Source organism: Neolamprologus brichardi, chromosome 6 (genome assembly GCF_056152115.1).
Source record: "Neolamprologus brichardi isolate AB-2024 chromosome 6, ASM5615211v1, whole genome shotgun sequence".
NCBI lineage: Eukaryota > Metazoa > Chordata > Actinopteri > Cichliformes > Cichlidae > Neolamprologus > Neolamprologus brichardi.
Genome location: NC_142109.1, coordinates 1,699,625 through 1,717,500, shown reverse-complemented (window position 1 = coordinate 1,717,500; position 17,876 = coordinate 1,699,625). Strand labels below are relative to the sequence as shown.

Here is a 17,876-nt window from a genome sequence, read left to right as displayed (position 1 = left end):
CAGATTCTCTGTAAGATTAAGGTCGACTATATGTATATTTAGAAGTAGAGGCTTTAAAACCAAGTTAATGCTGAAAGTACAAACATCACTATTGTCACATAACTTTGCCAACATGTGGCCAACAGCAATGTTTTAATGTTCTTCGTTATTAAACATTCGCACATGAATAAGTGACGTCATATTCAGTACTTACTTTTGACAGTTCACTTTTCGGCCGCTCCCTTCTGCCGTATTTTGCGGCAAAATTATCCACACCCACCGCCGCGCTATGAATTGTGGGATATATGGGACCACGAAGCGTGCACCGGACCACGCTTGATATTTGGGGAAATCGACGGCGCATTTGGAGTATGCATTTCAAGTACACTTCGAATTGGGACAGCCGTCGTCGCGTGGCGGTGACGTAACCGCACTTAAAATGCGTACTTCAAGCGTGCAGACCCCGAATTGGGACACAGCAGAAGTGTCTCCCAGTCCCAGTGCACTTGTTAGCATGTTTTGGTTCGTGCAACTGGTCCGTCCGGTTATTGTCTCCCCAGAAACATTTCCATTGTCTTTTTCCTATTTCCGTTGTGTTGTGTGTGCTTTTGCAGCGTTTTTCTTTTTGCAGCGTTTTTCTTTTTGCAGCGTTTTTCTTTTTGCAGCATTTTTCTTTTTGCAAGTGTTTTTCTTTTTGCAGCATTTTTCTTTTTGCAACTGTTTTCTGAAGTTGCAGTCCGTTTGGCCTCTCAGGGCCACCGTAGTTTGAGCTGTGATTGAAATATTGGAAAGGATCACACATGAATCACAGCCTAAGTACTGCTTTCAGCTCTTCCTTTCCGGTTATCCTACTTCTGACACCTGAACCTCAGCCTTTCCAAATAACAAATTACTGATAAATCTTTGCTTGGTGGAGGGACTTTAAATGTTTTCTTCTCTCTGCTGCTTTTCTTTTTATACTGACCGTATTTATTTTATCCTGCAGTCAAGTCAGGTGTGCATGCTGTTTGTGAGGCAAAGCAGAGGGAAAGGCAGGATTACAAATGCACAAGAGGCTGATTAGACAATGCGACCCAGGAGGGCGCAAAAGTAAAGATGAAAGCAAAACTAAACCAAACCAAACTTTTTCCACCACTTAGTGAGTAGCTGGCATCAGTGTTGGTCAAGTTACTTGAAAAAAGTAATCAGTAACTAATTACTGATTATATCCCCCAAAAGTAATCCTGTTACTGATTACTTATTTTCAAAAGCAATTAGTTACTAAGTTACTTTAAAAAACACACGATTTACAACCTGAATAGGTGATAAAGTGATAGATCTTTCAGCCCTATTCTACTTTTTCTGCATAATCCATCATACAAAATGTAATCAAATGAAAAAGTCTCTTTTTAAAACTTGTTTTATTAGTTTTAATCTTTTAACTTTATGCATCAAGCAAAAATTAAATCATATGCAACATTCTCTGACTGGAAGAAATTTGTTCAACATTTAAACCTGTTTTCTGCACATAAAATAAAATATTTTTTTGTGTTTACATTCACTCTTTCAAAGATGCAAGTAAAACACAGCATAAAATAAATCAAATCAAAGACTCAGCTGTTGCTCTATTTTCCCCTGCTTAGCAGGAGTGGAGCAGGCGGAGGTTTGCCCTGGTGCAGGTGTGCCGCATGTCAGTGGAAGAATCTTGGAGTTTCTCTGTGAATTTCGCATTCCCGTGGCAGCGTACTCGGTGCTTGCTCGGAAGTTTAGGGTTTTTTTCGCTGTAAAAAGAAGTTTTCTTCCATGCAGTGAACAGCGGACACTTTTGTCACTTTTTAAGGAATCAAACTCAAAGTAAGATCAGTATTTCCACGCTTTAAAAGCTGCATGGTCGTTCTCTCTCCCACACTGTCATGGTCCCCGTCAGTCAGTCAATCGGATTATGCATTATTGCCCATCTCTGGTCCACATACAGAAAGTGTCATAGAAAGATTAAGGTATCATGCCACATTTGACCTCCGACCTCTTGTTCATGGTTACTAAATTAAGAGTCAAAGTGAAAGACAAATTTGAAACTTTGTTACTTACTACCATTGTTTGGAATAGATGGGAATATAGGGAATTATTTTTATTTGAAGACAGCGTTGTCAAGAGAGACAATGACCTGCCTAGTTAATAGGAAATATACTTTACTATGATATAATAAGCTCATGTTATTCATGTACTTTATTATTAAACATTTAAACAATGCAATGAATGTTACACATGTAGTATATCTGCATATCTGTATAAATAAAAAAGAATTATGTCAAGTATAGTAAAGTGAGTTTCATCAGGACAAAATAAAGTGTTAAAGTGAATTGTTAATGTTGTCATTTTTATGCTTACCATCTCTACATTGTTTCAACTCTGTGATGAAAGGAATTCCTTTGTCCCCCTCCCCAGCCTCTTGAGGTTCTGGGGGGGCTGTAGTGTTTTATCACAAGCACATCCTTGTGAAGGGTTGTTTGATGTTTGGTAAGCTTCCTGCCCTTTTTATGGCTTCACTGTGTTGTGCATGGTGAACCAATACAGGAATTGAACCATACATTGGGTGTGGGGGAGATTGGCATTTTATGACTAAGGATGTTGCTAGAAACAGTTGGTCACGCACACAGAGAGACACACTCGAACACACACACACATTCTCACATGCATACAGATGTTTACACATACACACGCGTGGTGCCTTGTCTTAGAACCATGTGGGCGTTGCTTTGCTGTGATGTGTATTGTGTGAACTGTTTTCCCAATAAAAGGCAGCAAGCGGAGGCCGTCGTTGGGGTCATTTTGTGGTAGACACCAACGAGGCCTCCCTTGCAAGTAAATCGATCGATCACTGCCTGTCTTGTTTTCCTCATGATGCATAAGTCTCTAAACTAGCGGGGCTTGTGGAAACACAGACCCAACTTAAAGGCCCTTGCTCTTGTTGTTATTTCAATACAAATTTCTTAAAGAAAGACAAAGAAAAGGAAATAAATAAATACAAAATATCACACTATTGCCCTTTAATTAGTTTTAAAAACCTGACATCTGTGCAGACCACAACTAGACAGATAAGCACATCGGATTCAGATTTGATTTAAACTAACATCTGTCGGTCTCTAGAAGTCTAAAACATCTGTTAAACATCCAATATACTCAACTTCCCAGAAAGCTTTGACTTCACGTGTGAAAATAGGAGTGATTTTTGTTGTTTTGTAGCACGATATCAGCTCAGATATTAAACTGCATAGCATTCATCCCATGTTTAAACAAAATGTGGTATTTTCTGCTATTTCCTGTCAGGACAAAAGGAAATGAAAATGTAATTTGCTTTAATATGATGGAACTAAAAAAGCTTGATTTTCATCATTGACTGAGAATATTGGATCTGTCTCCCAGTCTGGCTCTCCTGATTATAATGATGTATAAACCTTCAGCTGACGAATAGATGCCAAAAGCCAAGAAAACCATAGAATTGTGCTCATTTAGCTGTCAGTAGATGACATGAAGAGAGCTGATACTGAGATGTCTTTATTTCCTTGATGCCTTGTTGGCATGTTGAATAATGTTTACAAGTTTTAATTTCTTTTGACTTTCTGAATTTCCCTCCCCTCTGTGGTGAGAAATAACTTTGCTATTGCAGAGCTAAATTATTCAACAAGTTAATACCTTCACAGCGAGGTCACCTGCGGCACAAGAAATCCATTTTCATGTTATTTAATGTACCTCGGTACAATGACAGTCCTGTAATGAAGTGCCTAATTTAAAATGTAACATCACCTATTGGTGAAACGAGCTTAGATTATAGGACTCACATGTTTTCATTTGTAGTCTTTAAAACCTGTCTCTACCCATCTAGTATTAATTCCTTCTGGGATACAAGTATGTATATTATGCACACACACAAACACACATGCAGCTATTACACATTTCTTGTTTTTATACCTAAGATCAATTATTGTTGAATGAAGACATTTTTCAAACACATGTAAAATGTGGCCAATTGTATTTATTGGGTAAAGGAAAAGGTAGAAGGGGAAAAGAGGTAAAAAAAAAAAAAAAAAAGGGGGGGGGGGGGGTAGAAAACCCCAACAATCCCCTCTGAGCAAGCACCAGGCGACAGTGGATAGGAAAAACTCCTTTTAAAGCGAAAGAAACCTAAAGGAGAAACCTATGGCAGAACCAGGCTCAGGAGGGGGCAGTCAACTGCCAGGACTGGTCGGGGGGTGAGGGTGAAAAAAGAAAAGGAGGGAGGGGAAGGGGAAGGGGAAGGGGGAAAATTAAGTTGGAATAAAGGTGGAGGAAGACGAGGTTACATCAGGTGAGAAGTAGCAGTGTCTCTCCTCCAGAACCAGAAGAAGCGTTTTTTCTTCTTTTTAAGATATTCTTCCACGAGCACTTTTTTCTCAATGATGAGGGTTCTCAGCTCATCCATTGTTTCTGTGTTTTCTTTCTCAAGTTTGTTGCATCTATTCACCATGTCTTCTAATTGTTCTTGTTTTTCTTTGAGCTTGTCTTTCAGTTCTTTAACTGTTGCCTCCTCTATTCGCTTTGCCTTGTGCACATCTGTGTGCATGTCTTCCAGCTGCTGGTTTCTCTTCTGGATATCTTGAAGTCTACACTGCAGGTCTTTATGTGTTTTCTGTTGTTCTTGCTTTTCTACCTGGATTTCAGTGGTTTTGTGCTTCAAGGTCTTAGAAAGTTCTTCAAGTTCTGTATTTTTTCTCAGCATTTCATTGATGCTACTCTGCATCGCTGAGCATTGATTTTCCAGTTTTTTCTTTTCTCCTTCCAGTACAGTTGTTTTGTACTTCGTTTCATTATACAATTCTTGGAGTTCTTCATTTTTCCTCTGAAGAACAAGTTTTTCTTCTTCCTGTTGTATTTTCTGTTGGTCTTTTTCTTGAAGCAGCTCGTTATTTCCGTGCACTTTTTTATCCAGCCTGATTTGGAGCAATCTGTGTTTTTCCTCCATCTCGTCAAGCTTGGAGTCCATTTCCTTCTGTTTCATTTCCATTTGCTTCTTGTTTTGAAGCAACTGTTGATTTTTGTGAAGAGTTTTGTCATGTTTCACATGCAGAGCTTTGTATTTTTCCTCCATGGCTTGGAGTTTGCTCTGCAGGTTTCTCTGCTCTACGGGCTGTTGTTTCTTGTCTTGGAGGATCTCTTTATTTCTCTCCAGAGCTTCATCAAGAATTACTTGCAAGCCTTCATTTTGTTTCTCGATGTTTCTCAGCTTACAATCCATTTCTTCCTGTTGTATTTTCTGTTGGTCTTTCTCGTGAAGCAACTCTTTATTTTTGAGCAGTGTTTCCTCAAGAGTTATTTTCAGCATTTTCAGTTCTTCCTCCAAGACTTCAAGCTTGGAATCCGTTTCTTTCTCGAGCATTTCTTGTTCCTCTCTCTCTTGAATGAACTCTTTATTTCTGTGCACTTTTTTATCCAGCCTGATTTGGAGCAATCTGTGTTTTTCCTCCATCTCGTCAACATTGGAGTCCATTTCCTTCTGTTTCATTTCCATTTGCTTCCTGTTTTGAAGCAACTGTTGATTTTTGTGCAGAGTTTTGTCATGTTTCACCTGCAGCGCTTTGTATTTTTCCTCCATGGCTTGGAGTTTGCTCTGCAGGTTTCTCTGCTCTACGGGCTGTTGTTTCTTGTCTTGGAGGATCTCTTTATTTCTCTCCAGAGCTTCATCAAGCATTACCTGCAAGCCTTCATTTTGTTTCTCGATGTTCTTCAGCTTGCAATTCATTTCTTCCTGATGTATTTTCTGTTGGTCTTTCTCGTGAAGGAACTCTTTATTTCTCTCCAGAGCTTCATCAAGCATTACTTGCAAGCCTTCATTTTGTTTCTCGATGTTCTTCAGCTTGCAATCCATTTCTTCCTGATGTATTTTCTGTTGGTCTTTCTCATGAAGCATCTCTTTATTTTTGAGCAGTGTTTTCTCAAGAGTCATTTGCAGCATTTTCAGTTCTTCCTCCAAGACTTCAAGCTTGGAGTCCGTTTCTTTCTCGAGCATTTCCCGTTGCTCTCTCTCTTGAATGAACTCTTTATTTCTGTGCACTGTTTTATCCAGCCTGATTTGGAGCAATCTGTGTTTTTCTTCCATCTCGTCAACATTGGAGTCCATTTCTTTCAGTTTCATTTCCAGTTGCTTCTTGTCTTGAAGCAACTGTTGATTTTTGTGCAGAGTTTTGTCATGCTTCACCTGCAGCGCTTTGTGTTTTTCCTCCATGGCTTGGAGTTTGCTCTGCATGTCTCTCTGCTGTATGGACTGTTGTTTCTCTTCTTGGTGGATTTCTTTCAGTTTTTCCAGAGCTTCGTCAAGCTTCTCTTGGAGCTCCTGATTCTTCTTGACCATGTTTTCCTGTTTTATGTTCTCTTTTTTCTCCTTTTGGAGCAGATCTTTATCTTTTTCCAGAGCTTTGTCAAGCTTTTCTTGGAGCTCCTGATTGTTCTTGACCATGTTTTCCTGTTTTATGTTCTCTTTTTTCTCCTTTCGGAGCAGATCTTTATTTTTTTCCAGAGCTTTGTCAAGCTTTTCTTGGAGCTCCTGATTCTTCCCAGCCAACATTTATATGTGGGGCCCATATGGTTTGGAAATGGGCTGAAAAATGGGCCCCGTATAGGATTGTCCGCGGGTTCCGTAATGGCCCCATATTAAATGCCCATATAGGTGTTATGTTAGGAAAATCTGGGAACTAAATGGGCCCCAACTGAGCAAAGTACACAGAAACCCACCTGGAACCCATCTTTCAAGTTTTTTGTGGGTACCATGTGGGCACCACATAGGCTAAAAAGTGGGTTTTAAGTGGGATTGTCCGCGGGTTCCATAATGGCCCCATTTTATAAGCCCATTTTGGTGTTATATTGGTAAAATCTGGGAACTAAATGGACCCCAACTGGGCAAAGTACACTGAAACCCACCTAGGCCCCAGTTTTCAAGTTCTTAGTGGGTACAACATGAGGAAAATATGAGCTAAAAAGTTGGAATGGCATTATCAGTGGGTTCTGTAGTTGCATCTTACTTCTAATTTGAATTGACTAATTTCTGGCACTGAGTGGGCCCCATGTAGTAAAACAGTCACAAAATCAATTTTTCAGACGGCTAATACGGGTTCTGTGACACAAAGACACCAAATATATTAAAGCTGACCGCAAACAAAAACTAGTTTGTAAATAAAACCATTTCAAAAATCACAAAGGTACACAAAACAACATTTTTCACATTTATTTTGTCCAACAACTGTGATTTTACGTAACTGTATTCCAAAGTGCGTAAACTTTTAAAAACTAGAAATATCAAACTACAGCAAAATTCCTTAGATATTTGGAACTGAAGCAACATGGGGAAAAAGTCAGATGGAAAACTCAAAAGCTTATCTTGAATCAGCAGGGTTTCTTTTTTTGTTTTTTTACAGAGCCGTAAGTCTATTTTGTACCCTTGCAGCCCACGGTCCTCCTCTGTCTTTAGCTCCAGTGAACCACTTGGAATGAGCCTTCTCTGCTTCTTGCAAGTTGACTTTTGATGTTAAATAATTCTTCAGTGCCTCTGCAAATGAAGAAGAAAAATGGGCAAGCCAAAGTAAAGTTAATCTTAGCTTACTTCATTTAGTGATGATTTGCAAAGAACAATGTTTATTTCACTTTATTGCCTCAAAAAATATATACAAATTGCATGATAACCAATCTCAGTTACACTTTCAAACACTTTATTAAAAAATTTTAGTTTTCTAAAGTTCAAATGTCTCAAGTGAAACTAACTTACCATACACAACATTAAAAAGACGCAAATCTCTGAACTTTTTTTCTCCATGTCGGCCAAGCATGTTGTACTCCACAGCCGGCTCAGGTGATATGAAGAATTTCATCATCCTTCTTGTGGCATCGTCTACACTTGTTTCCCCTGTATCTGCTACCATGGAAACCTGAGGGAAACATACAAAAAGGACAGATTAGATACTGGCATCTGGTTAGGATGCCTCCCTGGCGATGTGTTTTGGGCACGTCCCACCAGGAAGAGACCCAGAACACCCAGGACATCCTGGAGGGACTATGTTTTTCGGCTGGCCTGGGAATGCCTTGGGATTCCCCGGGAGGAGCTGGGCCAAGTGCCTGGAGAGAGCGCTTGGGTCGAGTACCAGATTGGGTCGAGGGGCAGCAGCCTAAGCTTAAGATAATGGACCGGAATGGAGGATACATGGACGCTTTACATAATGCTTAATGTTTACTGTGTGGTATTAAAAAAAATATGGTAGTAAACACAAGCTAAACTAAAAAAATTAATTGCGGTTCCTTAACCCTTTATCCCCAATAATGTTACGCAGGATAACTGGTAGGTTTTTTCCTCTACTGTATACTATATGAATGTAATCAAGGATTAATAACAGAAGAAAAAAAAAGAAATTGAAATTTTGCAATTTTTACTAAAGGCAATCAAAATGTACATGAATAAAATATTTAAATTAGTAAATTCAAATTAATAACTCTAAAACACTGAACAAAATCAAGTATTTGACCCTGTGGTTTATTTTCGGACTTCTCTTTTCTTCTAAAGGTCCAGTAGTGTTGGGCCCCTGGCACAGCTCAGGTTTGACGAGACAGGTTTGGAAAAACCTGTCGCTGGCGACTTTTTGGGAGCTAAAGGGTTAAAATAAATAGGAATTGGCCAAAATTTGTATAAACTATCATAGCATCAAGTTGTTTCTTGAAAATACATTACACAATACATTTTTAATTAATAACATCAGCAGAAAGCCTTGTTATTAATTAGATGTACAATTTCTATAGAATACGAAACAACTCAGTTCATTTTTGATCATATCAATACCAGCATATTACACAACTAGTGATCGGATTTTCGTCTCTTTTTAGAGAACCGGCTCTTTCGGCTCGGCTTGCTAAAAAGAGCCGGCTCTTTCGGCTCCCAACCGGCTCTTCAGGTTGTTTTGTTGCTTTAATTAATTTATTATTAACAACAATATAAAATTATGCACAAAAGGAATTACTAATGTAAAAAAAGAAAGTGGTTTTATTTATATATGTTTATATATAAATATATATGGTGGCTCCTAGAGACAAAGCACGTACAAACTCCAAAACCCATTTCTAGCGTTAACTGAACTTCCAAAACAGAGCTACCTAGATCACTTAATTTACACAATTGAAATCATATGTGTATTGTTTGTGTATTTATACACAAGCACTCATATATATTCATAAAAAATTCCAAAAACTGTTCATTTACCTGTTACTACCACACACCAAATCCGGTCGTTGGTACTTCCTGGCTTGTGTAGCCACTAGGTAACAAAAGCTCAACACTGTGCCTAACATCCTGGAGCACTTCTGTTGTGTTTTGTATGTGCTTCAGGGTTTGTACGTGTTTTGGATTTTGTACGTGCTTTGTCTCTAGCAGGCACCGTAAATATACTTTTATTTATTCTCTCCACAAAAAAGTAATAAATAAATCATATAATACAAAAAACAACTATTTACATTTCAACTTTTAACTATTTAATATTTCAGCTTTTTCCTTTTAAACTAATTTAAAGTGAAACAACACAAAACACTGCAAACCACAACACAATTAAATATAAATTAAAATATGAAAACAAAAAGAAGATGCACATTCTCTGTCATATGGACCTGCATGAATAAACTTTCTGAATCCTTTATCATCCGCAATTGAAAATAGTTGTGGATGATTACTATACCTTTCTAATGTGACCTTGTTTTCCCTGGCTCTCTTTCTCTCTCTCTCCCTCCCGCTCTTTTCCTGTGCTACTGAGTGTGTAACTACCGCCCCTCCCCCCTCTGCCCAGCGCAAAGCACAAGGTTCGCGTGCAGAGTGAGAGAGGGTGAGAGAAGGGAGAAAAAAAAAAAAAACACACTCGCGTCATTCACTTCAACGAGTCGGCTCTAAGAGCCGTTTTGTTTTGACCAACACATCACCAACAACCATGATGAAAAACGCTCATCTGCTTCCATCACCATCAGCTGATTAACATTGAGCTGCTGCAGTCAACACCATCAAAGTAATTTAGTGTTTAATGTTATGTTATTTAATGCTTTTATTTTTAAATCTTTACCAGCGCTTAAAGACTGTAGATGTTCACACCTGGTGTTAGAAAACTGAGCTCACAGCAGTATTTTTTTTATAACAGGAAATTTAAATTTTTATTGGTTACCGTGTTTATTACCACTTTTATCAGTAATGTACTTCCTATAAAATATAGATTTGATAAGTTACCGGTTTATTGAAATCAGCTAGTGAACACATCGATCACTTTATTGAACTACACGCCTTACACTCTTGTGAGCTCTGGTTACTAATAGCAGGTGTGAATGTTTGGAGTCCAAAACGCAGATAAAGATTAGAATAACAAGGCAATGTAAAATCGGTTTAATGCAGTTGACAGTAGCAGCTCAGATGGAAATCAGCCAATTGTGAGGAGAGCAGAGGACCAAAACTGTCAGAGTTGTGGGACAAGTGAAGATAACACTGTTGGCATTATTGTTAGCATAAAAGATGGAAATTTAAATAAATGTTAAATTTTAAAATCGATCATTGCCTTCTGTGCATATATATATATATATATATATATATATATATATATATATATATATATATATATATATATATATATATATATATATATATATATATATATATATACTGAATACCAGTAAAAAAAAAAAAAAAAAAAAAGGATGCCCCAAAGACCATCACTTTTCAAAAATAATAACAATAAGTAATACAAATAATATGGAAGTTACTTACATGTCAAAGACGGTGCTTGTAATCTTGAAGAATCTAAACGTGATAAGGAAATGAAAGAAAGTTAATGATAAAATACAAACATTTTTGGTTTTTCCCAGGATAATTCCATATAAAAGATTCTCTTACTAATGCCCAAAATGAACAGTGTAATTAAAAGTTTGAAAGGCACTGCATGTGTTTATATGATAAACTGACTAATTCAAGCAGCAAACACTAGCAGTGCAAAAATTAATCTAACTAGCTGACAGACTTTAAAGTCAAAGGAAGATATATCAAAATGGTGACTTAAGCCAGAACAAATGACTTGACAGACATAAATCTTAAATCCCTTTAAGTAAAAAATTGGTGACATATTAATAAGTGGTCCCTAGTGGTTTTCAAATTATTACATGGCTTGTTAATTTTTTATTAAATTATTAAGAAGCCAGATGACTTCAAAACATTTACAAATTACTATAAAGCACTATCCAAACTTCAAATCAAGTGGCAAAATCTCCACATTAAAAGTACTCACAAACTATAAAAATTTGATTATACTTAAAAATATGCAAAAACGAATTTAGTAGGAATTTTTACCTGCTCAAGAATACATTAAACATGCACTATTTAATTGAAAAGAACAAAATTTGTGTACTTTTAGAAAGGATTATTAAATATTTGGGGATACTAGCCATAAAGAGGGTCTCGTACATTTATGGGCATCTAATTTCCTGGATTTAATGGTTTAAAAGTTTAATAGGTCTTTGAACTTGATAATAAAATTGAGTCCATTATTAGCAAAAATAATTTTTAAAAAAAGAGCAAAAATGCTTAATATATAATAATTGTTTTAAACTTAAGCTTTGTAATTGTAGCAGATTTCATTATGCCTGTAATTTTTTATTTAGCCCCACATTAGTAAAAGCCATAAATGGGAGTTAGATTTATTACTAGTATTTTACACAGCATTCAGCTATAGTAACATGTTCTGCATTTTCCTACTTCACCATCTGATCTGAACAGCTGCACTCTCTTAATTAATTAATAACCTAACATTTCTCAGTAACCAATAACTAGATGGGACAGCACAGTATCTAAGAGAGTGATCAGACAGTTTTTGAGCTAAAGAAGCTGTGTGTTTCTTTTGGGGGCTTTTTGCACACTGATCCACCACCGTTTTCCTATAGTACAATGCATATCTGGTAACATTACCGTAAACGTGACCAGTAGGTTCACATTCAGATCAGAAAACTGTTCCAGCTGCAGGCATCTACTCCTGTAATTTCAACAATCACCTCATACGCTTCATGTTTTACACCCCTATAAGGTGAGCTTGCTACACTGCACATGAATATTACGTAACATGGTATGACTAGCTCATGTTCAGACATTTAAGATACTGTTCAGCCATTTTGTTTACTGGGTAGGGCATAATGGCCGAGTTAGCTGAGCGGGAATCCACTAAAGCCAAAAAAATAATATAATTTTTTTTAATTAATTACAAAAACCTTAAAGGAAAACCTAAGAAACAGTTGCAGAAGCACAGAAAAAAAAACTGCCGTGTTCGTTATAGTGTGTAAATTCAAAATCTGTATAGAGAGAATGGTGCAATGAAAACAGAATAAGATAAGATGAACTTTATTGAGTAGAATATAGGCAGTAAGAGTTTTGTAATTAACTTTAAATTATGTTTGCCAAAGACAATGCAGTAAATTAACCCAGTTCTACCTGCTAGCTAAAGATGTTATGCTTCTCCCCCTTATTCCATTTAGGACGACTATAGAAAGTTACTAAAATAACCATTGATGAAAACTTATCAAACTTTAAGTATTTACCTTTGTCATAGTTTTCGATTCTTTGGTATCCTTTTGTCCTCCATGTTCTCAAACACCAGGGAGAAAAAAGGCCGCAACTGACGGAAGACCGCGAAGACTAGACGCTAGGCGGTGCAATAGGCTCCTCCCTCTTTTTAAACGAGGCAATAGGAGCTGCTCACATTAAAAACAACTTTATTTAAAAAGTCGTTTTACACCTGATACAAACATTTTCAAAGTCAAACAATGCACAAGTTTAAAAGAATAATTTTATTTTTAAAAGTTTTTTAAGCATAGGGATGGTTAATATGTTTAAAAAATGTATATATAATATTTATCAAATAATTGTCACCCAAATCAACATCATAATAAAAATATAATTAATAAAATATATAATAATGATAAGAAGAAGAATAACAGTTTACCTAAAAGCTCTTCTAACATTAGACTGCTTTTGAAAAGTTTCAATAGTGTCAATACACCATAAGGACAAGGGAGTTTCACAGTTGAAGTGTGACTGCTTGAAAGACCCCATTCCCTCTCCTTTCCACTCGTTCAAAGAAAATATAAATTATTTCTGGTTATATAATTTGAGGGCACAAGTTTGAAGAGTAACATTTTAACAGATCGGTAATATTCTTCAGGAGCTTTACTGGATCTGATTAACCAAAACTTCCATCTTCCGTGTAGCTAACTGTCTTTTCTCTAATACAGTAGAGTGTGTCTGATCTACTAAAAATCCTCAACTGCATGTTTGGTCAATTAAATAGTCTTAATTGTTTGAACAACTAGTAATCCTTATAGTAATCCATATAGGTTTTTTATTTGTATTTTTTGCTTTTCTTTTTTCTACTCTTGTGTCCGTTTTAATCACTTATTATTGCTGCTGTGACAAGTGAAGTCATTATTTTATCTTATCTGAGCTTCACCATGCAGCCTACCATGCAGAGCGCTGAAAGTTCAAATTAAGTACTTAAAATGAAATCTAAAATTTAAAAGTAACCAGTTTCAAACCAGTTATTTGGAATAGTGTGCAGAGTGTTTTGAGTAACATTGAATGTTCAAAAACATCAAAGTTCCTATAGTCTCACTTGACAGCTGGATTGTAGTGTCTGATAACACATAACATCTTGAGGTCTCAACGTGGACTTTAAGTACATTTGCTAGCCAAGGCTAAATACTGAGAGGGTCAAAAATGAAGGGTAAAGAACATCTGACTGTACATAAGGATAGCAAAAGTGATAGACTGAGGTTGTGCCAAATATGTTAAAGTTAGGGTGATTTGTTAGAGGAATGGTACCCCATGGCTGCCGTCTGCAGGTTATGAAAGAGAGTTATGTTCATACTTTCTTTTGAGTTTCTTTTTACAATTTGACTTTCAGAACTCCCTGGGTTGTGTGCAATCTGTGATGGGCTTGTTTGGAATAAATCCTCCTTTATTCAAATAACACTTTCTCAGGCTCTTCACAGAAGAAGAATCCTCACATAAGCATGTGCTACCATTTTGAACCAATGTACACATTTACCATCACTGACCCAACTAGGACCTACATTGGATGCCCACCCATATGGCTTTCATGTGAGAAACCCAAGTGGGTCCCATATATACTAAACAATCTTGAGCCCATGGAAAATATATGCCCATATTAATTTAACATAACCCATTTGGGGCCCACATAGACATGTTTTCAGGGTCTGACTTGCATTTGCCCATGTGTGACACATATAGTTTGACCAGGTGGGTCCCACCTGTGTCATCAGGACTAAAAAATATATACTGATTACCTCACTTTGCCCCACCTGGGGCACACAGCAAACGCTTTTCTTTAAATGACTGTGTTTGCCCATGTCTAACCTAGGTGAAAAACCCAAGTGGGTCCTACGTGTGTTTTCCATTTTGAAACAAATAAAGTGTTTCCCATATTTGACCCAGCCAGAACCTACTATATATTTCCACTTGGTTTTGCCCATATGGCTTTCATGTAAACCCAAGTGGGTCCTAAACCCAAGTGGGTCCCATATATACTAAACAATCTTGAGCCCACGTAAAATACATGCCCATATTAACTTAACATGACCCATATGAGGCCCACATAGACATGTTTTCAGGGTCTGACTTGCATTTGCCCATGTGCGACCCATATAGTTTGACCAGGTGGGCCCCACGTGTGTCATCGGTAATAAAAAATATATTGACTACCTAACTTTGCCCCACCTGGGGCCCACATAGACATGTTTTCAGGGTCTGACTTGCATTTGCCCATGTGCGACCCATATAGTTTGACCAGGTGGGCCCCACGTGTGTCATCAGTGCTAAAAAATATATTGATTACCTAACTTTGCCCCACCTGGGGCCCACATAGACATGTTTTCAGGGTCTGACTTGCATTTGCCCATGTGCGACCCATATAGTTTGACCAGGTGGGCCCCACCTGTGTTATCAGTGCTAAAAACATATATTGATTACCTAACTTTGCCCCACCTGGGGCACACAACAACAGCCTATCCTTAAATGACTGTGTTTGCCCATGTCTATCCCAGGTGGAAAACCCAAGTGGGTCCTACATGTGTTTCCCATTTTGGACCAAGTTAAGTGTTTCCCATGTTTGACCCAGCTAGGACCTACTAAAAGTGCCCACTTGGGATTGCCCATATGGGTTTAATGTGAAGAACCCAAGTAGGCCCCATACAAAAAGCCCAGTTTGAGCCCATGCCCATATGGTACCCATCCAGCCCGAGCAAAAACCAGGTGGGGCCCATATATACATGTTGGCTGGGTTCTTGACCATGTTTTCCTGTTTTATGCTCTCTTTTTTCTCCTTTTGGAGCAGATCTTTATTTTTTTCCAGAGCTTCATCAAGCTTTTCTTGGAGCTCCTGATTCTTCTTATCTTGGAGATCCCTTTTCTTCTCCTCAACAATACCCTGTTTTTCCTGAAGCTGGTAGGATAATTTTTCTAATTCAGCGCTCTTTCTCTCATTTTCTTCCATCAGGATCTTAATCTTCTCTCTGTTCATGAGATTTTCTTTCTCCATTTCTTCCAATCGCTTTTCCTCTAATTCTACCTGTTCATCCCAAGGAAGAGAGCTGATATAAGGGTCTAGGGACTCATACCATGGAATAGAGCTGGGGTCAACTTCTTGTCTTTCTTGCTGTTTCTGAGACATGTTGGAGTCTGTATACCGTGAGTACAAAAAGGATCCAAATGTTTGAAAATGTTTTACTGGTGAACGTTTGAATGCTGCTAACACATGTGCTGCAAATAACGGACTAAAAGTTCTACATCCGCACCCCTATTTAAGGATTCATGAGGATCAAAGGATCAAAGGATCAAAGCTTTAGAAGCCTGTGACATCAGAATTCCATAAGCCAATGAGGTTGTCACATGACGTTTTTGAATGAGGTCATATTTTTGTATGAATTTTTTTTTAAATAACATCAACATTCCGTAAGCCAATGAGGTTCTTACATGACTTTTGAATGAGGATAATTTGTTTGCTTTTTGCTTAATTTTTAGCAGCTTTATGTTTGCAGCTCACCACAGGTTGAGTAAAAGAGTGGGTGAAGTTTTGCCTTTTCCCATCCTCCTGTAAGCTTTGATGTTTTTTACTTTTCATGCTTCAAGTATTCATAAAAAATTTGGATAATTTTCCTTTTTTGTGTCATAGCGAATACTAATAAACCATATACTACATCTGCATTTTAAAAACTCACATCAATTCGCTGATGGTGTATGATATTAAAAGGAAATGAAGGCTGCTTTTTGATAAGGTATGCTGCAAATGCTTATCTTATTAGCTTAGTGTGGGATCACCGCAGTCATAGTTGGGATATATTGTGTACAGCGAATATATCCCAACTATATCCCAACAAATCAAATGAAGCCACTTTAATGTGTCGCATGTTTAATTTGAAGCTTGTAAACAAAATTTTTTAATGATAATACATTCCCAATAACTGAAATAACTCTTAGCCTGAGAGACGGAGGCAATATGAATAAATAAAACAGATGAGAGTTCTAGTACAAACTGTAAACTTCAACCCGACTGTGAGCATTTGCTCCCATATTCTGCCAAATGCTTGTAATCAATCTAAAAATATGTTTGAGATATTACTATTCTGGATATTAATACATAATTTAGTACTGTTTCCATCTCTGTGGTGTTTATGCTTAGCTTCCTGAAGGTCATTTGGCCAATTTTGAAGCAGTGGGGCTCTCATCTAAGTGTTTCCTTTCCACAACCTTCTGTGGAAGGTGTAAATGAGGAGAAACCGAGAGCCAATAATAACTTTCACGTTCATTTCCAGGCTGTTTTATTTCTCCAAGTACTGTGAATTGGCCCAAGGCTGCAAATTATGGAAGTGATACTTTCCAAAAAATGCATTCTTCGCAAAAGATTTTTACTATTTAGATTCAGTCTTTTTTGGGTGTCCCCCTCCTCACAGTAAAATTGTGTGCAAGCATAAAAATCAGCACTAATTGTCCTTAAAGACCATTATGTGAATTTGGTTCTCCTGCTGATTTAACAAGCTGCTGCAGTGCTTTGTGACATTTTTGGCATATTTAAAACATTATTTTTAACCCATTTTGACCCCGTGTGGATGTTTTTGACTGACTCCTATCAGACATGATCTGAGTCAGTTCACTTCCTAGTAATGGTATTTTATTAAAATTGGGTCTGAATGGCTAAAATAGTTATGTTCATCTCTATGTTATGTTCTAAGACATCCAGTGGGATCTTGCCTGGGTATTTTCCCTTTGGAGATCATCAGTGCACACCTAACTCAGAGGCAATTATGAGCAAGACCCAGAAACTACTGGAGAGCTTATACTTTATGTCTCATCTGGCCTGAGATCTCCTTGGGATCCTCTGGAGGATCAGGAAAGCGTTGCTGGGTAGAAGAAAACATGGTGGTAACAAAGTAATAAATCAAGCCAACTGCTACTGAAAACAAGAAGTAATTGAAACATGAAAAACAAATGCATGAACATGAATGAACTGATGAAGAAGCACTAACACTAAAAACCCCAAACAGAAAAATACATTTAGATAACCCCGTTAGTTCAAACTGTATTCATGTGTCTGACCTGAAATGAAACAGTGCCATGCCTTATTCATTACAAGACAGTCCATTTTGGACTATCTTGTAATCCAATGAAACCAGAAGTCAGAGCGAGATTTCAAATTTAGAAGTTCTCTGCTCCAGTCCTCTTTGTCTTGTGCTAGTGCGCAATGCACAATGCTAGTTTTTGATCATTACTAATGTGGCCTTATTGCTTCGTAGCCGATATCAATCTGGGTCTGGGTACGTGTTTC

The 17,876-nt window shown here is 37.4% G+C and overlaps 1 protein-coding gene across 1 annotated transcript; it reads right to left on the bottom strand.

Annotated features, from left to right (window-relative positions):
• Positions 1-4,055: 4,055 nt before the first annotated feature.
• LOC148102384 (uncharacterized) lies at positions 4,056-15,839 on the bottom strand. The gene is made up of 2 exons (XM_087841430.1): positions 15,340-15,839; positions 4,056-6,545 (listed from the first exon to the last, which is right to left on the bottom strand). Exons 1-2 carry the CDS (start codon positions 15,723-15,725, stop codon positions 4,295-4,297), a joined length of 2,637 nt encoding a protein of 878 aa, XP_087697556.1. The 5' UTR covers positions 15,726-15,839; the 3' UTR covers positions 4,056-4,294.
• Positions 15,840-17,876: the final 2,037 nt, after the last annotated feature.

Excerpts from the sequence above, each read along its gene's own strand:
- LOC148102384 (XM_087841430.1), bottom strand. The coding sequence starts at position 15,725 with ATGTCTCAGAAACAGCAAGAAAGACAAGAAGTTGACCCCAGCTCTATT. Across the intron at positions 6,546-15,339 it reads AAACAGGAAAACATGGTCAA|GAAGAATCAGGAGCTCCAAG; the intron begins GAACCCAGCCAA and ends AATGTTGGCTGG.